The sequence below is a fragment of the Thalassophryne amazonica genome, chromosome 14 (genome assembly GCF_902500255.1).
Source record: "Thalassophryne amazonica chromosome 14, fThaAma1.1, whole genome shotgun sequence".
NCBI classification, from domain to species: Eukaryota; Metazoa; Chordata; class Actinopteri; order Batrachoidiformes; family Batrachoididae; genus Thalassophryne; species Thalassophryne amazonica.
This window is the reverse complement of record NC_047116.1, coordinates 63,269,056-63,293,317: the sequence shown is the minus strand read 5'-3', so window position 1 is coordinate 63,293,317 and position 24,262 is coordinate 63,269,056. Positions and strand designations below refer to the sequence as shown.

General features: G+C 40.2%; 1 protein-coding gene across 1 annotated transcript in view; it reads right to left on the bottom strand.

The window, feature by feature from the left end:
- The window catches only part of lrp1bb (low density lipoprotein receptor-related protein 1Bb), a 1,555,752-nt gene that overhangs the window by 967,270 nt on the left and 564,220 nt on the right, over nt 1-24,262 (bottom strand). The window contains exons 6-7 of the mRNA XM_034186395.1: nt 12,446-12,703; nt 9,454-9,616 (exon numbers count right to left, since the gene is read on the bottom strand). Coding sequence (XP_034042286.1) covers nt 9,454-9,616; nt 12,446-12,703 — 421 coding nt within the window. The remainder of the gene's footprint in view (nt 1-9,453; nt 9,617-12,445; nt 12,704-24,262) is intronic.

The following is a 24,262-nucleotide window of genomic DNA, read 5'->3' as shown; positions in this document are numbered from 1 at the left end:
TCTGTGATCTTATTCTTTCAGTCATTACCCAAAGTGTCATGACCATAGGTGATGACAGGAGCAAAAATCGACTGGTAAATTGAGAGCCTCGGCCTTCAAGGTCAGCTCCTTCTTCAGTAAATGCAGTGCTGGCTTCAATTCACGAGTTGTCGCCACCCTCTGTATTTTGGTACTCAACATAAGCATCTTCCTTCCCCTATGTGCGCCTATGTGGAAAGGCCATACCACGGATACCGCAAGCATGGCGAACAGAACAGAGCAAGCAACAACAAAAGGACAGCAAGTAAGATGGACAACAAATAGGAAAACAGGAAGAGCTGGCATGGAGGTGGGTCCCAATTCAGCTTGTGGAGGAAGCAGCAATGGCAAATGTGCCAATTAAATAGGCCACTCTATAGAGAATGCGGCAAGCAGGACTAACGCTACACAAAAATTATGAACAAAATCTAAGGAAAATAACAAACGAAGTCAAAAGGCACCTTGACAGTTACACAAATTGTATTCATGCACTGCTGTGCAATTTGTCGTGCCAATTTGTCTCGCTTTATCCCACTTGATGCTACACCTCATCCTGCTTGGTACCATGCCATATAAAATAACCATTTCATAGCCTATGACACATTTGCTCTCAGAAGTAGGCTGAAGAAACCATTCTCTTATTGTTCTAAGAATCACAGATAAATTATCTGCAGCTGTAGGTTGTCTCGTGCTCGTGGTGCGGTGGAGAATTACACACACCACACCATATAATATATATATATATATATATATATATATATATATATATATATATAATATATATATATATAATATATATATATATAATTTTTATCGTAGGTACATTTCAACTGTGAGAGACAGAATCTAAAAAAAAAAAAAATCCAGTAATCACACTGTAAGATTTTTAAATAATTAATTTGCATTTTATTGCATAAAATAAGTATTTGACCCCTAGAAAAACAGAGCTTAACAATTGGTACAGAAACATTTGTCTGCCATTACAGAAGTCAGACATTTCCTGTAGTTCTTGACCAAGTTTTCACACACTGCAGCAGGGATTTTGGTCCACTCCTCCATACAGATCTTCTGCAAATCTTTCAGGTTTGGAGTTCAGCTCCCTCCAAAGATTTTCTATTGAGTTCAGGTTTGAAGACTGGCTCGGCCACTCCAGGACCTTGAAATGCTTCTTACGGAGCCCCTCCTTAGTTGCCCTGGCTGTGTTTTTGGGGTCATTGTCATGCTGGAAGACCCAGCCATGACCCATCTTCAATTCTCTTACTGAGGGAAGGAGGTTGTTTGCCAAAATATCGCAATACATGACCCCATCCATCCTCCCTTCAATACGGTGCAGTCGTCCTGTCCCCTTTGCAGAAGAGCACCCCCAGAGTATGATGTTTCCACCCCCATGCTTCACGGTTGGGATGGTTTTCTTGGGGTTGTTCTCATCCTCTAAACATGGTAAGTGGAGCTGATTCCAAAAAGCTCTGTTTTGGTCTCATCTGACCACATGACCTTCTCCCATGCCTCCTCTGGATCATCCAGATGGTCACTGGTGAACTTCAAACGGGCCTGGACATGTGCTGGCTTGAGCAGGGGGACCTTGCTGCCCTGCAGGATTTTAAACCATGACAGCATCATGTGTTACTAATGTAATCTTTGTGAATGTGGTCACAGCTCTCTTCAGGTCATTGACCAGGTCCTCCTGTGTAGTTCTGAGCTTTCTCAGAATCATCCTTATCCCACAAAGTGAGATCTTGCATGGAATCCCAGACTGAGGGAGATTGACAGTCATCTTGTGTTTCTTCCACTTTCTAATAAATAATCATAACAGTTGTTGTCTTCTACAAAGCTGCTTCCCTGTTGTCCTGTAGTCCATCCCAGCCTTGTGCAGGTCTACAGTTTTGTCCCTGGTGTCCTTAGACAGCTCTTTGGTCTTGGCTATGGTGGACAGGTTGGAGGGTGATTGATTGAGTGTGTGAACAGGTGTCTTTTATACAGGTAACAAGTTCAAACAGGTGAGGTTATTTCTTTATTTTTACTACCTAATGTTGTTGGCATTTTGATTAAGGTGTCTGTGCGTGTGTCTTGTGTGCATGTGTGTGTGACTGAGTGAGAGGGAGAGAGAGAGGTTGTTCTAAGACTGTTCATTTTTTAATCATCTGTGTGAACTTGGTGATTCAAGCAAACATCCAGTGATGGCAAACAGGGAAATAATAAGTCAGCCTTGTTCACTGTATCCTTCTGAAAAGCACCGCGTTCAGTGCAAGCAAAGTTTTCCAACTGACTTTGTATCACCAGCCAGCAAACAAATGGTAAAAAACAAAACAAACAAACAAAAAAAAAACGACTGGAGTGGAGTCAATGAGCAACACAACATGAGCCGTTTTCAGCTCTGTCTTGTCAAATGCACCGCGTACGTTATAAAACAAGTTCACCAAGTAACTTTAAATACCATTCAACCAAAACAGAGGTTAATTGAAGAAAAATTAAGGAGCACAGCAACGTGAGCTGGAGTCAAACCAAACACAGAGAGAGAGAGAGATCCTGTGTGTCTGTGTGTATATGAGAAGCTGCAGACAGACGTGTCTGTGTAGGGAGGGGCGGGCGCTGTGTGTGACTGGCCAATCACTGAGCGTGAAGACAGTCAGTTAGCCAATCAGGATTTTCCTTCAGCACGAGCACAGATATTGATGAGTTTAATTTGGATCATGCTCGTGCTCGGTAAAAACGCCTTATCCGTACCGGATACTCGTCTGAAACGAGAATCCAGCTCAACCCTAGTAACTAACCCGTGGCATACATATAACTGATGTTGTCTGTTTTATACATATAACTTATTTCGGTGATAACGGACAAAATTCACTGCTCCACCTGAATCCATTTTATGTGAGTTTTACTGTATCTGTATATCATAGATGTAACAGCTCATCTTCAAGTTCAGATGCCCTGCGCACAATGGCACGGAGTGACACAGTGACACGCAGTGACACATGGTGTTTTCAAATAGGTTGCACAATGTTCACAACTAGTTCACAAAATTAATGCATGCCAGAAGTTTTGAACATTTCAAAATTTGCTGCGTGTACTGGCACGGAGCCGGGCACAGTTCACGCACAGTTTACAAGAGTCGATGTCGCAATTACTCATTGGCATGTCAGCATGCGGCTCAAATTCATGCATGTGTCAAGGTGCCTTAACTCATAAGAAGGAATGAAAATGCAATCGTTTTACCAATCCATTACAATATACATATTATAATTTATTACCTTGAGACAAGATTCTAAATGCGTTCTCCACGACATGATGTGCACAAGACAACCTGTTGATAATTTCTCTGTGATTCTAGGAGCGATGAGAGAATGGTTTCATCAGCCAAGTTCTGAGAGCAAATGCATCAGTGACTACAAAATTATTATTTTATACAGCGTGGTGTCCACCGTTACATAGCAGGATGCCCTTGCACGACAAATTGCACGGTAGTGCGGGTATCAAATCTGGGCAACTGTAAAGATGCCTTAAGATCTTTTATGTCAAGTTGTGAAGAATGGCAATGATAATAAAGTGTGTTCATATTTTGTTTAGTATAGAACCGAGACCCTGAACTCAGATCCAGCTGATAGTGGAGCAGGACTGTGACCCCTTACCTATAATATAAAAATTGCTTTCTATTCACACACTCGTGCTCGGCCTCAAGGATAATCCGGCGCTGAAAGCAACATTCAGTGTTGCAGTGCTGATAATAATTCCAGCGGACAAACAAATCACACCCTCCATTACACTCTCCTTCAGAAAGCATTTTAAAGATGAAAAGAAAGCATTCATGAAACAGCTTTCTCCCACCAAAGCTAAAGAACAAAACACCTTACAATATAGAGAGAGAGGCTGGGGGATAGAGAAAGAGAGAGAAAGAGAAAACCAACAAGCAGTAAAAATGGAGCGCCACACCACAGCATAGTCTATAAACACTGTGTCTCATGCTGCCCTGCTATCTAACACCTCCCTGATTTCTTTTGTTTTCACTCCATTGCTCCAGGCTGACAGACCTTGCAGCCGCACTTCTTCTCAAACAGCTGTACCCACATCTCACCAATTAGAAGCACAGCAAAGCCTTGAAAAATCCTCATGTAGTCTCATATATAGTCTCATAGTATATATATATATATATATATATATATATATATATATATATATATATATATACGAGGTCTCTTAGATAATAAACCGACCGTTTAATTTTTTTTTAACTATATGGATTTGAATGACATGCGATTACACCAATCATGCTTGAACCCTCGTGCGCATGCGTGAGTTTTTTCACGCGTGTCGGTGACGTCATTTCCCTGTGGGCAGGCCTTGAGTGAGATGTGGTCCCGCCCTCTCGGCTGAATTCCTTTGTTTCACACGCTGCTCGAGACGGCGCGCGTTGCTTTATCAAAAATTTTTCTGGACCTGTGAGGAATATCCGAGTGGACACTATTCGAGAAATTAAGCTGGTTTTCTGTGAAAAGGTTAACGGCTGATGAGAGATTATGGGGTGTTTCTGTCGGTGTAAGGACTTCCCACGGAGCGGGACGTCCTGCAGCGCTTCCAGGCGCTGTCGTCGGCCTGTTTCGAGCTGAAAACATCCTAATTTAAGGCTTAATTCACCCAGGACATCGTGAGAGAACAGAGAAGATTCAGAAGAGGCCGGCATGAGGAATTTATGCGGACATTCCACTGTTTAAGGACATTTTTTTAATGAAAGACGTACGCGCAAATTCGCTGAGTCGTTTCCGTGACGACTCGGCAAATCTGTGTGCGCCGCGACAGGAGAAACACCTCCGTATTGAAAACCATTTGTAGAATTCAGGCGGCTTTTAATGGCTTTCAACAAGTGAGTAACTGAGAAATTGTTGAACAGCTTGAGCATGTTCCAACTTGCCCGTTAAGATTTCCAACGGAGGTGTTTTTCCTGCCGCGACCCCCCGCGGTCGGGTCCAGCCCGACATGCGACTCTGCCCGCACGTTCTTTCATTACAAAATGACCGTTAACAATGGAATGTCCGAATAAACTCCTCAGTTTTCAACTTGAAACGGCAAGACGCTGCCGCCTCGAAGCGCACATCGCCGTCAGGCGCCGTGGACCGTCCTTAAAGCGACACTACCAGACCAAAATCTCTCATCAGCCGTTAAAATTTTTACCGAAAACCAGCTGAATTTATTGAATGGTGTCCACTCAGTTGTGCCTTACAGTTTTGAAAAAAATTTTATCAAACAAAGCAACAGTCTCTGAGCCATTCCTAAACAATGAAAAAAATCGACGAGCGGGTGGACGACTCCTCACTCAAAGCCTGCCCACAGGCGAATGACGTAACCGACAGGCGTGAAAAAACTCTTGCATGCCCACGAGGGTTCAAGCATGTCTGATGTAATCACACGTGATTCAAATCCATATGGTTTTTGAAAAAAATAATAAGGTCGGATACTTTTCTAATAGACCTTGTATATATATATATAGTCTCATAGTCTCATCTCATATAGTCAATCTATCCAGCAGCGCTCGTGCTCAGCTCCCCGGTGGGCCGGCACAGTCTGCAGCCAGAGTGCCGCTGCTCGCTATAGCCGCGGAATGTGCACTTCTTTTCATTTGGTGCATAATTACAGTGCTGTTTAAAGATCGAGGCAAGGTCGATGTCTGTCAAGAGAAATAATCGGACCACTCGTCTTTGAAGTTGAACAGAAAGGGTTCATTATATTCACTTGTTAAAAGATAATGAAAAACAAGCTGTGTTTATCGAAGGTAAGAAATTTGACATATTCTCATATATATATATATATATATATATATATATATATATATATATATTATATATATATATATATATATATATATATATATATATATATATATATATATATATACGAGGGCTGTCCATAAAGTATAGGTCCTTTTTATTTTTTTCAAAAACTATATGGATTTCATTCATATGTTTTTACCTCAGACATGCTTGAACCCTCGTGCGGATGCGTGAGTTTTTCCACGCCTGTCGGTGACGTCATTCGCCTGTGAGCACTCCTTGTGGGAGGAGTCGTCCAGCCCCTCGTCGGAATTCCTTTGTCTGAGAAGTTGCTGAGAGACTGGCGCTTTGTTTGATCAAAATTTTTTCTAAACCTGTGAGGCACATCGAAGTGGGCATGGTTCGAAAAATTAAGCTGGTTTTCGGTGAAAATTTTAACGGCTGATGAGAGATTTTGAGGTGATACTGTCGCTTTAAGGACTTCCCACAGAGCGAGACGTCGTGCAGCGTTCCCAGACGCCGTCGTCAGCCTGTTTCAAGCTGAAAACCTCCACATTTCAGGCTCTACTGATCCAGGACGTCGTGAGAGAACAGAGAAGTTTCAGAAGAAGTCGGTTTCAGCATTTTATCCGGATATTCCACTGTTAAAGGAGATTTTTTTAATGAAAGACGTGCAGACGGGTCCACGCGTCGGGATGCAGCCGGCACGCACAGGAAAAACACCTCTGTGTTGATAACCATTTGTAAAATCCAGGCGGCTTTTGATGGCTTTCAGTGGAGTGAGTATATGAGAAATTGTTTAACAGCTGGACATGTTCCAACTTGTCCTTAAGGCTTCCAACGGAGGTGTTTTTCCTGTGGAGGAGCGTCGCGGCGGCTGCGAGCCGACGCTGCAATCCGCCCGCACGTCTTTCATTAAAAAAATCTCCTTTAACAGTGGAATATCCGAATAAAATGCTGAAACCGACTTCTTCTGAAACTTCTTTGTTCTCTCACGACGTCCTGGATCAATAGAGCCTGAAATGTGGAGGTTTTCAGCTTGAAACAGGCTGACGATGGCGCCTGGGAGTGCTGCGCGACGTCTCGCTCCGTGGGAAGTCCTTAAAGCGACAGTATCACCTCAAAATCTCTCATCAGCCGTTAAAATTTTCACCGAAAACCAGCTTAATTTTTCGAACCGTGTCCACTTCGATGTGTCTCACAGGTTTAGAAAAAATTTTGATCAAACAAAGCGCCAGTCTCTCAGCAACTTCTCAGACAAAGGAATTCCGACGAGGGGCTGGACGACTCCTCCCACAAGGAGTGCTCACAGGCAAATGACGTCATCGACAGGCGTGGAAAAACTCACGCATGCGCACGAGGGTTCAAGCATGTCTGAGGTAAAAACATATGAATGAAATCCATATAGTTTTTGAAAAAAACAAAAAGGACCTATACTTTATGGACAGCCCTCGTATACGAGGTCTCTTAGATAATAAACCGACCTTTTTATTTTATTTTTTTAACTATATGGATTTGAATGACATGCGATTACACCAATCATGCTTGAACCCTCGTGCGCATGCGTGAGTTTTTTCACACGTGTCGGTGACGTCATTTCCCTGTGGGCAGGCCTTGAGTGAGATGTGGTCCTGCCCTCTCGGCTGAATTCCTTTGTTTCACACGCTGCTCGAGACGGCGCGCGTTGCTTTATCAAAATTTTTTCTGGACCTGTGAGGAATATCCGAGTGGACACTATTCGAGAAATTAAGATGGTTTTCTGTGAAAAGTTTAACGGCTGATGAGAGATTATGGGGTGTTTCTGTCGGTGTAAGGACTTCCCACGGAGCGGGACGTCGTGCAGCGCTTCCAGGCGCTGTCATCGGCCTGTTTCGAGCTTAAAACATCCTAATTTAAGGCTTAATTCACCCAGGACATCGTGAGAGAACAGAGAAGATTCAGAAGAGGCCGGCATGAGGAATTTATGCGGACATTCCACTGTTTAAGGACATTTTTTTAATGAAAGACGTACGCGCAAATTCGCCGAGTCGTTTCCGTGACGACTCGGCAAATCTGTGTGCGCCGCGACAGGAAAAACACCTCCGTGTTGAAAACCATTTGTAGAATTCAGGCGGCTTTTAATGGCTTTCAACAAGTGAGTAACTGAGAAATTGTTTAACAGCTTGGGCATGTTCCAACTTGCCCGTTAAGATTTCCAACGGAGGTGTTTTTCCTGCTGCGACCCCCCGCGGTCGGGTCGGGCCCGACATGCGACTCTGCCCGCACGTTCTTTCAGTACAAAATGACCGTTAACAATGGAATGTCCGAATAAACTCCTCATGCCGACTTCTTCTGAAAGTTCTCTGTTCTCTGACGACTTACTGCGTCAACAGAGCCTGAAATGTGGAAGTTTTCAACTTGAAACGGCGAGACGCTGCCGCCTCGAAGCGCAGATCGCCGTCAGGCACCGTGGACCGTCCTTAAAGCGACACTACCAGACCAAAATCTCTCATCAGCCGTTAAAATTTTACCGAAAACCAGCTGAATTTATTGAATGGTGTCCACTCAGTTGTGCCTTACAGTTTTGAAAAAATTTTTATCAAACAAAGCAACAGTCTCTGAGCCATTCCTAAACAATGAAAAAAATCGACGAGCGGGTGGACGACTCCTCACTCAAAGCCTGCCCACAGGCAAATGACCGACAGGCGTGAAAAAACTCTCGCATGCCCACAAGGGTTCAAGCATGTCTGATGTAATCACACGTGATTCAAATCCATATGGTTTTTGAAAAAATAATAAGGTCGGATACTTTTCTAATAGACCTCGTATATACAAATCCACCAAGATGCCCTGCAGCTGCAGTCGTAAAATTAATTATTAGTTCATAGCAGAGCTCCATATCGTCTTCAGAGAGCTGGTCATGTCACAGTTTAATACAATTGGCGCACACTGATGTTTGGAAGTGATCGCTGCACTGCTACCAGCAGCAGAACTGATGAAAAAGGAAATTGTTCAGAAAGGAAAGGAGTCATTGCTATTAGGTGTGCTGTCTTTTTTTTTTTTCTTTTTTCTGAAGAATCTTAGAAAAAGGTGTATCATTAACAGGAGCCTGCTGGCTGTCATAGCACTGCCGAGCTATAATGGCTCAGTCTGTGCTCACCTCACTGGGAAAAAGAGGACAGAAAAGGCTTTCGGATGCTGATGGGTGGAACAATCACACAAGCTTTCTCCATAGTTGCATGTGATTTCAATAGTTTATTTGTTCTGCCTTTTGCTGCATGATGACACAACCTATTTGGTGAAACGGCAGCTGCAAAGTGCTGTGTAAGTTGTCTGCAGTGTTCTGATCTGCCGGCGTCAATTGCGAGCTGCACAGTACTGTAAATGCAAGTGTGATCTTCGCAGTGACAGAAATCCTAAAATGGAAAAGTCCTGCAGGGACATTTTCTGCTGAGGGATGTGGGGTGAAATCAGTGAATACTAATGAATGTCTAGACATCAGCGGCAATCCACCAAATTACACAGCTTAAAGAGAAAATGGATGAGCAGAAAGACAGGAAATCATTTGAGCTCCTTCCTCGTAACTCACTTATTTTCTTACAAACAGGACATTTTTTTAAACCAAGGTTGCATGTTGATAAATGAGCCTTGCAGAGTTTGTAGAGTTGCTGCTTTGCATTGGCTGCAGAATGCTCACCCCATGAGAGGATCCAAAGCTATTCCTTTAGGATTGAGCAGGTCCAGTTGTAAGATGGTAACACACGTATCCCCACCATGGTTACAGACAAATATTTTGTCAGCAACTCGGTCAACAAAATAGAAGTTTCCTGTCAGCCAGTCAATGGCCATCTGTTCAACATCTGCAAAGGAGAAACATAAAATAGTGTGTAATTATGAATATCTGCAGGTTTCAGAGGGTTAGTATAAAAGCATTTTCCCATAACGCAGTCAAACTATGTGGAAGACAATTCATTGCACAAGTTCATTTTGCCAACTGTTAAATGTAAAATTGTGTGTCATTTGTTTTCAAGTTCAAGTTTAAAGGGCAGCATCCAATAATTCTGCGCTCAGCAACATTCTCAGTGCTAATCTGCTTGCATCATGTTAAAATTAACACTGTTCTTGAGTTTATATATTTATCACTGTTGGAGCTTTGCTGTGTATATTGTTGAGGGTTCATATATATTCTTAAAGCATTAGTTCTCTGACAGTTTATGACTTATGATATATGTATTTTCATTACAACAACAAGTATTTTAACACTGTTCGGGACTGATATCCAAATGAGGCTTCATGAAGCTTTTTTCTGAGTCCACTAGGTCTCAAAATACAACACATTAAGTGCTTTGAACCATTTTTTGAAAGGACACTGCCATCTACTGAGTGAAGAAAAAAAAAATTGCTTCATGGGGCCTCATTTGGCCTTCACTCATACACACATTTAAGATAACACCTTTATAGATCTAAATCACACTTGCAAATACAAATCAACACAGAGAATATTAAGATCACTTAAAGTGAATCAACTCTGAAACATCTGTGTCTGATATTTTAACACAAGTTTTTGCTGCATAAAAACATCATCCATCATGCATGAAACAGTTCCATCTTGATAGCATCTCATGACCAATCAGGGACAGGTGACCATGCATCATAAAATTGTAAGTAGAGTTTGATATGGGCATCTCTTTCAATGGGAGCTTCTCAGTGAAATCTCTCTTATAGGGGAAGTCATTCAAAACAAATATTACACACTATTAGATGTTCATGGCACAATGCTGCCCATTTTCAGACCATATGAATTACTGAGTTTTTATTCAACAAATTCTTCACCCCCAAGACAAGTGCAATATTGACACACCAAAACCATGTCCTTATTGGATCCATCCTGCAGAACCTGGGAACAAATTGTATTCCACATTTCATTTGATTAAAACATCAGTAAATGATGAATGATAGTTTTAGCCCAAAATAATATGAAGACACACATGCATATATATATATATATATATATATATATATATATATATATATATATATACACTCAACAAAAATATAAACGCAACACTTTTGGTTTTGCTCCCATTTTGTATGAAATGAACTCAAAGATCTAAAACTTTTTCCACATACACAATATCACCATTTCCCTCAAATATTGTTCACAAACCAGTCTAAATCTGTGATAGTGAGCACTTCTCCTTTGCTGAGATAATCCATCCCACCTCACAGGTGTGCCATATCAAGATGCTGAATAGACACCATGATTAGTGCACAGGTGTGCCTTAGACTGCCCACAATAAAGGCCACTCTGAAAGGTGCAGTTTTATCACACAGCACAATGCCACAGATGTCGCAAGATTTGAGGGAGCGTGCAATTGGCATGCTGACAGCAGGAATGTCAACCAGAGCTGTTGCTCGTGTATTGAATGTTCATTTCTCTACCATAAGCCGTCTCCAAAGGCATTTCAGAGAATTTGGCAGTACATCCAACCAGCCTCACAACCGCAGACCACGTGTAACCACACCAGCCCAGGAACCACCACATCCAGCATGTTCACCTCCAAGATCGTCTGAGACCAGCCACTCGGACAGCTGCTGAAACAATTGGTTTGCATAACCAAAGAATTTCTGCACAAACTGTCAGAAACCGTCTCAGGGAAGCTCATCTGCATGCTCGTCGTCCTCATCGGGGTCTCGACCTGACTCCAGTTCGTCGTCGTAACCGACTTGAGTGGGCAAATGCTCACATTCGCTGGCATTTGGCACGTTGGAGAGGTGTTCTCTTCACGGATGAATCCCGGTTCACACTGTTCAGGGCAGATGGCAGACAGCGTGTGTGGCGTCGTGTGGGTGAGCGGTTTTCTGATGTCAATGTTGTGGATCGAGTGGCCCATGGTGGCGGTGGGGTTATGGTATGGGCAGGCGTCTGTTATGGACGAAGAACACAGGTGCATTTTATTGATGGTATTTTGAATGCACAGAGATACCGTGACGAGATCCTGAGGCCCATTGTTGTGCCATACATCCAAGAACATCACCTCATGTTGCAGCAGGATAATGCACGGCCCCATGTTGCAAGGATCTGTACACAATTCTTGGAAGCTGAAAATGTCCCAGTTCTTGCATGGCCGGCATACTCACGGACATGTCACCCATTGAGCATGTTTGGGATGCTCTGGACCGGCGTATACGACAGCGTGTACAAGTTCCTGCCAATATCCAGCAACTTCGCACAGCCATTGAAGAGGAGTGGACCAACATTCCACAGGCCACAATTGACAACCTGATCAACTCTATGTGAAGGAGATGTGTTGCACTGCATGAGGCAAATGGTGGTCACACCAGATACTGACTGGTATCCCCCCCCAATAAAACAAAACTGCACCTTTCAGAGTGGCCTTTTATTGTGGACAGTCTAAGGCACACCTGTGCACTAATCATGGTGTCTAATCAGCATCTTGATATGGCACACCTGTGAGGTGGGATGGATTATCTCAGCAAAGGAGAAGTGCTCACTATCACAGATTTAGACTGGTTTGTGAACAATATTTGAGGGAAATGGTGATATTGTGTATGTGGAAAAAGTTTTAGATCTTTGAGTTCATCTCATACAAAATGGGAGCAAAACCAAAAGTGTTGTGTTTATATTTTTGTTGAGTGTATATATATATCAATATCTGAAAACATACTTTGTAAATTTTGTTGTGTTTTTATCTCCTTTTCCCGCATTAATCCACGTAGATTCTTTGTTTCAGCACAGCGAAGTTGCCCAGAGGACTCTGTTGACAGAACCCAGCAAACACTTTCTTGGGTGTACCAGAAATCCAATGCCAATGTTCCATTTACTCCCAGAGATCTGAGGGGCTGAAGACCTGATCCATTTAGATTGGTGCTGATGATACGATCTGAGCTGCCCATCAGAAGTCCTGGACGGCTGTCTCCAGGCTCTAAGTGAGAGAGAAATTTAGAAGGTATTATTCATTCTTGGATACAACAAAGTGACCTGGAATTCTGTTGGCAACCCCACAGTGTGAAATAATTAGCCTCTGCCTTAGCCCCCTGGAATCATCTGACGCATCTCCATGTAAAAGTCACATGGCCATCCCAGCAAAGCCACATGACTCTGAGTCTCTGTTTAAATGTGTGTTCAAAGTGTGGACTTCAAACTATATAACAGTTTTTAATTTCGTTGATAGGCCCAGTAAAACTTGAATCACCTATATTATTATAGCCAAGTGACCTCTGTGTGTGTGTGTGTGTGTGTGTGTGTGTGTGTGTGTGTGTGTGTGTGTGTGTGTGTGTGTGTGTGTGGTGTGTGCATGTGTGTGGTTTTGATCATGGAATAATGAGAGAGCTGATATTTGCCATTTGGTATGCTTATGTATTTTCGGTTTATTAACTAAGTTCAATGTAAATCTATATACATAAATGGCTACTTTTGTCTTTCTGTCTGTCCGGAATAGGCTCTAAAACTACAAAAGGTGAACTCCCCAAAGTTATGTGTCAATCCACATGAATTTTGATAAAACTTATACACAATCATTATGATATAATACTTAACAGAATACAGCCTATTCCTTCTTGGAATGAAGGTTTTCACTCTTAACAGAGAGCTTTCATCCACAGGCTGTAAATTAAACTTTAAAAGTTTACTGGAAGGCTGTAAATTAAACTTTAAAAGTTTACTGGATAAAATATCAAGCTTTGTCTTTTCTTGCAATTTGTACATGTATTTCTAAACATTTGCACATTTTCTAAAAATAAACGTGTAGAGTGTACATGATGTGTATCAGTTGCCTAGCGTTGATCATAATGTATCAGGCAAACACATGTTTTCTGTATCACAATGGCACTCTGCAGATCATTTGAAAAAGTGATGTATAGTTCTAGCTGCTGATGGGGCAGCATCCTTTCAATCAGCCAGTAAGCGGGCATAGAGCCTGTGTTCTCCAATGGCGCGTTGTATATAGGCTGCTCATTATGATGTAAATATCATAAATAAAATTTTGTTATTTATCAACTCTTCACAACCTGCTGTCCTATTATAATAGTGCACTAGCTTTGGGGTTGATCTAATAGTTTTGGTATGTTGATGTTTCATGGCTCAAACTGTTTTTAGTGGTCACACCTCTTTTTTTACAATTGAAAAGATTGTTTGCTCTCTAACTATACCAATGAATGCATAACTTTAAGAAATATGCACCATTTAAAGATGGAATGCCTCAAAGTGTGCAAAAAGAAACCACTACTTTTGCTGATAATGTGGCTGGCCTGAATATGGCAGAACCTGCGATCTTCCACAGTTAGTCAGATGCTCCAGAGTTGGTAACCCCAATCAGCTGTATATCCACTTTCCTGACAGAAGGACAAGGAACATTGTCTACCAAGAGGCTCTTCAGAACTACTGGACAGTAAAAGCTACATTTAAATATATATTCAACATCTCAAATCCAAAATTAACATTTGCTTAAAAGCCATTTTATTTTTGTAGCATTCTTCTAAACTAGATTTGCAATGTATCAACAATTATAAAGGTCATAACATCAGTTCTGATTAATGATTATGAGCATACTTGATCTGCAATATAAAGTCTGAAGAACTCCATTGTTGTTTCTTACATCCAGCAAAATTCAGTTTTCTCTCTTGGTTTGGGGATTCCACCTATTTTGGGTTTTTAGTTCAAACCTTTGACTATTCGGACTACATATATACTTATAAGATATCTACAATTATGACAAAATATAAACATTGGAATATTTTGTAGATTATATCTTAAACAGGTTAACCTGGGCAACACCGGGTACCCCAGCTAGTACATAATATAATTGTAAATATATTAAAAATACATAGATGACACAAGAAAGTGGAAACACTTTTTCCATTGTGGTCCATTTAAATATCAAATGAAAAAATAGAAGTAATAATGAAATAAAATAATAATATTACTGATAATGATTATGATGATAATAATAATAGTGTGAATGTGATAACAACAACAACCTAAACAATTTCTAAATACATTAAGACAGTACATTAACCTAAAAAAATACATAATAAACAGGACGTAGGAAGGGTTGAGCTCTTCTAAAAAATGATTGAGGTTTAAGGTTCTAAAAATGTTCTGGACTCACATGCCATTCCATCTCATAGAAACTCTGCATAACTTTGCACAACATTCTAGTAATTAATAATTTTCACTTTTTCTCCTGAATGTTATGGTCATTTTTGGTGTGCACTGTAGAAACACACAGCAAATGGGACTTCTACATCCTTGTCGGCTCTCCCTTGGTGCAGCTGTTGCAGGGGAAAAAAATAGATGACTTCCCCTTATCATTAGTGGAAAAGTGCATGACCTAAACCCAGTGGTGATTCTACATTGACTTATTCTCCGGGCAAGACCCCTGCCTCCAGGTGGACAACAGGAGGAGTAAAAATAATCTTGTGGGTCAGGACTGTGTTCACTCTGTCTTGTGTTGGACAGAAAATGCTTTTTTGAGTGGCACAAATAATTTGTGTGGCATCTTTTTGTTTTGTAAATACTTGCACAAAAAATGCCTGAAGCATTTCCTGCATTTTAATGTAAATAGTTGTATATAACTTTGTTGTTTGCCACAGTTATACATATGTTTTTGAAATGTTACTATTTATATTTGCATTCTAAGTTATAAAAATGGGTTTGTTAAACATGTTTGTGGTTTTCACAGTAAAAATAAATAAATAAATAAAATAATAATTCTATTCTGATTTTAGGCTTTGTGTGAATTTAGGTTCATTGTGTTAATAACGTTTGTCAGAATGAAAGAAAACTGAAAGAAAACTTTCTTTCAGAAAACTGAAAGAAAGTGATCGGACATTTAGCTGTGATCTGCTGCCATCACCACAATTAGATTTTGGGTGTTCCCAAGGGGATCAAGACTCTGGTGTCCTAGAACAGGGTATGGATGCTCACTAAATAGACAACAGAATATTGCTGTCACTGTTTGTTCATGTGTGGTTGTTTGTCCTGGTATTTTGTATTGTTGAGGTTCTGCCTCACATTTTTCATCACTTCACAGTTGTTACTGTCACCACTTGTCTTTCGTTCTTGTCTGTCTTCATGTTGTTTTTGGTGGTCAGCCCTCCGTGATAGAAGTTATCTGTTAGCTTTAAATAAAATATTATGGGCTGATTATGGGCTAGAAAAAATACAACAAACAAGCAGCAGTTTATTAAGGACAATTATGAAGGTAAAATCAAAAGTCATCAATAATGGCCAATTATAGCCTTTACCCCAGAGGCTTAATTGTAACCCATTCGACTCCTGTCTGATTGATCAGGTAGCTCTATAAGATAGGAATTGGACTACCAACATGAGCACTTGTGTGTGATTCCTGCCCTGTACTTCAGGTTACCCAACTATAAATGGGTAAACTGGTTATGGCTGGGGAGGTAAACTGACACTGACTGGCATCCCATCCAGAAGAAATTGTAGACGCTCATCTGCTTCACACTACAGTTTCAGGAGAAAAGCAGTTTGGGAGCATGCTCTGGTGCTGCGCTTTGCGGTATCCACATTACCACAGAACACAGCTCCTTAACACACTGAGCTATCTGCTGAATATTTGTTACTGGGAATGTGATGAAAATACTAAACCACAAGGTTAATCAATTATTGAAAAAATTTGGTTGAAAATGTCCAAAATTAAAGGTTTATCGGACAAGAAAAACTGTTTCAGCAAGACAGCCTTGTTAGTCTTTCAGTAATCCTACTAATAATTCAACAACTCTTGTTGTAAGATTGAGGATACAGTTTCCGAGTTACTTTGATGCTCCTCCTGGAATGAGTGCATCAGTTTAAACTGAAGTAGATGAGAAGTGTTCCCTGCATCATGAAGTAGTATCAGCTGCAACACAAGAGCATGTGGCATATATCACAATCCAACACACATTTGCCTCACTTCTGCGGATCACAGGGACTGGACCAGGCCAACGGGACGCCTACGTAACACCTGGCTGCAGCAGATAGATCCTTACTTTCGGGAGATAACTCTGCCTGGGTTGAACCAAAAGCAGACGTGAGGCGGCGGATGCAGCGACATGCTGCACCAGGTCATGCTTGCAAACCTGAATTGTTATATTCATGCTGTGAGAAAAGTTTCTCTCTTCTGTAAAGCAAAAGGGCTGGCTGGAAGATTAAAAAGAGAAGGTATAAATAATGTTTTTTTTTTTTTCTCATTTCTATATGCCAATCTGTAGACCTCGGTTTGAATCTTGTTCATGCTTATGTCTGTGCCTTTGGACAAGACACCTAGGCCCTGATTTACTAATATCCCACATAATAAGTTTTAAATTGTGCAGTCAACCAATTCTTTAGCAATCTGGAGTGGAGACAGTTTTGCAGATGATCTACAAAGACTAATTGGGCAATTGATAGATGGTATAGTGGCATAGACGGTTGTAAGCTAAAGTGAAACTCAATCAGCCACTTGCAGCTATGTGCCTGTGCTTCATTTGGTATAAACTCTGACACATTTTTGTGCACTACCTGAACATTAGTGTCACTGACGTGATTCGTTCTGTAATTAAAATATACCCAAAGCACATATTAGAGACTGTGTGGGACAGTCCACAGGCGTGTGGACAGTTGTCTGTGCACATTACACCATTAGAAAGCAGTTTAAATAACATGCATGGAACAAAAATTAAATGTCTGAATCTTTTCTTTTTTTTTTTTTGTTTTGTTTTTTAATGGTCAGCATATGACAGTGTGCATCGTGCACCAACCCAACCTAGTCTCACATTTTTTTTTTTTGTGCTCCTGTCACAAAATGATTCAAATTTTCGTGACTTTTTTTTAACTCACTCTCACTAACCCTACTCCTACCCCCAACCCTAACCTTAACCATAACCTAACCCTACTCCTTAACCCAACTATGTATTCCCGCAATTCTGTATTAGAATGAATTTGTGCTCCTGTTACGAAAATGTGGCACTTTTCGTGACAATATCACAAACCAAAAGATTAATGTATATTTCATGTTGCTGAATCACGGCATGCCGCAAGATATGGTAGCGTGTGCACACAGCTGTGATGTCTCACACAAACTCCAAGAGGTGCATCTGTGTGTTTCACAGACAAAGCATGAGACACCAATGATGAAAATGTACTTAGTGCTCAGCACAGAAAAGCCAGAACTATGGTCCATCTGTTATGCACAGACATGTATTCTTGAAGCAACAAACACAAAGTTACCCATTAACTCTTTAAATCTTATTTAAATAGTTAAAGTACCAATTTTATTCACTTTATACATGCTTCCCTTAGGCAGTATTATTAGACAGCATTGCTTAAATTTTCATTGTTAAGCAGATGATACCCAGCTTTATCTATCCATGAAGCCAGAGGACACACACCAATTAGTTAAACTGCAGGATTATCTTACAGACATAAAGACATGGATGATCTCTAATTTCCTGCTTTTAAACTCAGAAAAAACTGAAGTTATTGTACTTGGCCCCACAAATCTTAGAAACATGGTGTCTAACCAGATCCTTACTCTGGATGGCATTACCCTGACCTCTAGTAATACTGTGAGAAATCTTGGAGTCATTTTTGATCAGGATATGTCATTCAATGCGCATATTAAACAAATATGTAGGACTGCTTTTTTGCATTTATGCAATATCTCTAAAATTAGAAAGGTCTTGTCTCAGAGTGATCCTGAAAAACTAATTCATGCATTTATTTCCTCTAGGCTGGACTACTGTAATTCATTATTATCAGGTTGTCCTAAAAGTTCCCTGAAAAGCCTTCAGTTAATTCAAAATGCTGCAGCTAGAGTACTGACAGGGACTAGAAGGAGAGAGCATATCTCACCCATATTGGCCTCTCTTCATTGGCTTCCTGTTAATTCTAGAATAGAATTTAAAATTCTTCTTCTTACTTATAAGGTTTTGAATAATCAGGTCCCATGTTATCTTAGGGACCTCATAGTACCATATCACCCCAATAGAGCGCTTCGCTCTCAGACTGCAGGCTTACTTGTAGTTCCTAGTGTTTTTAAGAGTAGAATGGGATCAGGTGACCCTGAACCATCCCTTAGTTATGCTGCTATAGACTTAGACTGCTGGGGGGTTCCCATGATGCACTGAGTGTTTCTTTCTCTTTTTGCTCTGTATGCACCACTCTGCATTTAATCATTAGTGATTGATCTCTGCTCCCCTCCACAGCATGTCTTTTTCCTGGTTCTCTCCCTCAGCCCCAACCAGTCCCAGCAGAAGACTGCCCCTCCCTGAGCCTGGTTCTGCTGGAGGTTTCTTCCTGTTAAAAGGGAGTTTTTCCTTCCCACTGTCGCCAAGTGCTTGCTAACAGGGGGTCGTTTTGACCGTTGGGGTTTTTCCGCAATTATTGTATGGCTTTGCCTTACAATATAAAGCGCCTTGGGGCAACTGTTTGTTGTGATTTGGCGCTATATAAATAAAATTGATTTGATTTGATTTGATTTAAATATGCCAAATGTTTACAATGAATGATTTTTGGTTTCTCCTGTGTATGAGGAGGTAGTAGCCTGTCTGCTGCTGAAACAGCATTGTGAAAAAAGCAATAATTTAATATGCAAATACAGACTCTATTAGCGCCTACTAAATGTTGTTTTGACATTGATACATTATGTTGCATGTGTAAACCTCAGCTTTTTTTTTTTTATGTTCCCTTCTACACTTTTGCATGCTCAGATGGACAAACCCAAAACTGCATATTCATCAAGGCAAGTGCACTAAATGGACAATACACACTGTTTTACACATTTGAAAGAAAAAATAGTCATTGTGCGTTGTTAGTAAATGTACATCCAGGGTTTTTTGTGAGTCCTATGGTTTCTGCACGTTTTAATCTACCATATCTCACAGCATGTCGTGATTCAGCAGCACGAAATATACATTAATCTATTGGTTCGTGATATTGTCACAAAAAGCGCCACATTTTCATCATGGCAGCACAAATTTATTCTAATTAATTCCATGATGGCTGCATGAAATTAAAAGTGAAGTGGGGGGGGGGGGGGTGTTGGTGGTGGTTATGTTTAGGGTTGGGGGAAGGAGTAGGGTTAGTAATAGTGAGTTAAAAAAAGTCATGAAAATTTGAATCATTTCGTGATGGTAGCACAAAAAAAAAAAAAAAAAACATGGTTGGCTTTAATGCATGCAATCAATTAGTAAATCAGGCTGGTTATTGCCATTGTCTCGGACAACCTAGCTGCAAATGGGAACGGGTCGTTGCTGGGAAGAAAATTGTGCTGGACTGGCATCCCATCAAAAGACAGTCCTAAATTCTTATACACTTCACACTCCAGAATCTACAGCTAAGCACCAACACCAGAGGGCCTCAGGGCCTATACAAGACTTGCTTGTTCTTGTGTTCATTGCTTGGTTTGTGATTTATTGAACTCTGTCTACATTTCCTTTTTGATATCCTGCCAAAACATGCTTCCAAATGTAATGCAGATACTGATACAGACTTACACTTTTTGTAACACAAACAAAACAAAACAATAAAGAAACATAAATGTGTGACATGTTTGGCATTTAGTCATCCAAATTCATTCACTGTGTTTCATTGACCAGCAGAGGTACACGTCTTTGTCTGGGTGAAGAGTTGTTACCAAATTTGTGTATTAGTAATTTTCACCAAAAAATGTGAGCACACCACATCAACATGCTTGTTTAGGTTAAGAATAAACTACAGCACACTCAGATTACTCTTGTTCAGTCTTTTAAAAGTGCTGTATGCAAAAACTATCAAACTTGTGATGTTTCCTCAGAGTGTTAAGCTATTTATGGTATGTTTTGATCATTTACTTTTTCATCTTACTTTTGCAAGTTCAGTGGCATGTTTTAGTAGTTAGCACTGTTCCCTCACAGCAAGAAAGTCACGTGATTGCTTCCAGCCGCGTCCTTTCTGTGTGGAGTTTGCATGTTCTCCCCGTGTTTGCGTAGGTTCCCCACGGGTGCTCTGGTTTCCTCCCACATACAAAGACATGCAGGTTAGGTGAACAGCAAACCTTAAATTGACCATAGGTGTGCGTGCATGTGTTTGTTTCTCTATATATGGTCCTGCAACAGACTTGCGTCCTGTCCAGGGTGTACCCCGCCTCATGCCCTATAACTGCTGGGATAGGCTACAGCACCCCATTTCACCCTTAACTGGAGTAAGCGGTTATAGTAATTGAATAACTGGATCAATGTTTTTAAGTTCTGTATTATTAATATTATTATTATTATTATTATTATTATTATTATTATTATTATTATTGATGATAACAATAACAATAATAACAACAACAACAACAACAATAATAATAATAATAAAAATAATAATAATAATAATAATAATAATAATAATAATAATAATTTGGATTTATAGAGTGCTTTTCAAAACACCCAAAGCACTTTACCAGCTGGTTTGTGATATACTGATGAACACAAGGAAAAAGAACCATTTTATTATTAATTTGTAGTTTTATTATAGAGTCTATTTTCAGACTGTTGGTGATGGCATATAAAAGGTGAATACCTTAAAGGACTGATTCATGATTGATTTAATTATTGACATGCCTTGAAAATAATATGTTTTTACATAGCGCCCTGCTACTGGCTAATGTTAGCATGACTGAAGGGCTCCTGTGTGAGCATTTCATGACAAATATCTATAATAATATGGACTGTTGTGCGGTTAATTGACACAACAGATGACCCTTCGACCACATTTAATCCATATTGGCTTCAAACTCTTTGAGTAATAAATATATGATCTTGATTTTGACATTTTACCTTCTTACCTCATGTGACCACTACAAAGGTGATATGTGAATTCATATTAGTGTTTTATAGTAACCAATGTCTGTTTTTATTCAATCACACAAATATAATTTCTAAATTTATTTGACGTTTCAAGGTCACCCAAATTCACAGGTCTTGTGACGAATAGCAAGGGGACATATATCACAATTTATTATATGGCTGTGATGCTATGCACGCTCTGATTGGCTGATTTTCAGCCTGATATTTTCCTATCAGGCCAGTTAGCATGACAGTTGGTCCTGAACGCATATTACACTCATTACAAATCAGAAAGCTAAAAACCTGTTTAGAAAAACCAAGTTGGACATGAAGATACATCATAAATATCTAAACAGCATTGGAAAAAACACACAAATTGAAAGCTTTCATATTCAGGCGATACCATATGTTTGTGTGTTTGGTTAATAATCCTTTCAGACTAAAGTTAATTATGGAGTTCCACAAGGTTCTGTGCTAGGACCAATTTTATTCACTTTATACATGCTTCCCTTAGGCAGTATTATTAGACGGTATTGCTTAAATTTTCATTGTTACGCAGATGATACCCAGCTTTATCTATCCATGAAGCCAGAGGACACACACCAATTAGCTAAACTGCAGGATTGTCTTACAGACATAAAGACATGGATGACCTCTAATTTCCTGCTTTTAAACTCAGATAAAACTGAAGTTATTGTATTTGGCCTCACAAATCTTAGAAACATGGTGTCTAACCAGATCCTTACTCTGGATGGCATTACCCTGACCTCTAGTAATACTGTGAGAAATCTTGGAGTCATTTTTGATCAGGATATGTCATTCAAAGCGCATATTAAACAAATATGTAGGACTGCTTTTTTGCATTTACGCAATATCTCTAAAATCAGAAAGGTCTTGTCTCAGAGTGATGCTGAAAAACTAATTCATGCATTTATTTCCTCTAGGCTGGACTATTGTAATTCATTATTATCAGGTTGTCCTAAAAGTTCCCTAAAAAGCCTTCAGTTAATTCAAAATGCTGCAGCTAGAGTACTGACGGGGACTAGAAGGAGAGAGCATATCTCACCCATATTGGCCTCTCTTCATTGGCTTCCTGTTAATTCTAGAATAGAATTTAAAATTCTTCTTCTTACTTATAAGGTTTTGAATAATCAGGTCCCATCTTATCTTAGGGACCTCATAGTACCATATCACTCCAATAGAGTGCTTCGCTCTCAGACTGCAGGCTTACTTGTAGTTCCTAGGGTTTGTAGGAGTAGAATGGGAGGCAGAGCCTTCGGCTTTCAGGCTCCTCTCCTGTGGAACCAGCTCCCAATTCAAATCAGGGAGACAGACACCCTCTCTACTTTTAAGATTAGGCTTAAAACTTTCCTTTTTGCTAAAGCTTATAGTTAGGGCTGGATCAGGTGACCCTAAACCATCCCTTAGTTATGCTGCTATAGACGTAGACTGCTGGGGGGTTCCCATGATGCACTGTTTCTTTCTCTTTTTGCTCTGTATGCTCCACTCTGCATTTAATCATTAGTGATCGATCTCTGCTCCCCTCCACAGCATGTCTTTTTCCTGGTTCTCTCCCTCAGCCCCAACCAGTCCCAGCAGAAGACTGCCCCTCCCTGAGCCTGGTTCTGCTGGAGGTTTCTTCCTGTTAAAAGGGAGTTTTTCCTTCCCACTGTAGCCAAGTGCTTGCTCACAGGGGGTCGTTTTGACCGTTGGGGTTTTACATAATTATTGTATGGCCTTGCCTTACAATATAAAGCGCCTTGGGGCAACTGTTTGTTGTGATTTGGCGCTATATAAAAAAAATTGATTGATTGATTGATTCATATTAGTGTTTAATAGTAATCACAGGTGCATCTATAACTGAGTCCTTATATATATCCTTATATTCTCAGTATCCTCTATAAATTGAAGAAGTAATAAATCATTGAAATGATAATAAATCATTTGCGCCCATTGGTGCTTATCCCCATATTCCACAGCACTAAGTGTACCCCTAGATGAGGTGCTAGGTTATACATAGGTGATTTACCCAGCCAAGGCTGGCACCCACTTCCACTTGGGTGAACAACGACCAAACAGATGAAATATCTTGTTCAAGGACAAAGGGAGGTAGGGTGACCAAGAATCATACTCCAGTCGGCATATTAGTAGCCCAACATCTTATCTCACTGAGGGACCTGCTATGCTATAGTATATAGGCACCTGGTCAAAATTTTGACTTTGGCCTGTGATCTTGAATTATAACCAGTTTTTCTTTATTTACTACAATATTTCATCATGTTTGGTGCAAATCAGATCAAATGTGTTCAAATTACTTTGCTTACACATGGACAGACATACCCCCTTATGTGCAGGTAGTATAGATATATTTTTTTCAGCAGATTTAGACATGGATAATAGACAAAAATGATAATCTGGACTAAAAACAGAAGTTTAAAAGCACACAGCAAAGTGAAAAGACCCTTAATTACAGACAATGAAACATCACTTGAAGAAACCTCGACTGCTGACCAAAAAGTACCAAAACAAAGTAAAGAGATTTTCTGACTGAACAGAACTAAATAAACACATTTACAAACAAAATCATTAGGCTGAGTAGTAAATTAATGACTTTCCCTCCCGGCCCTACTCTCCTGATGCGGGTCACAGCAGCATGAAGCACATGCCGTGAAGCTAAAACTGAGTCTATA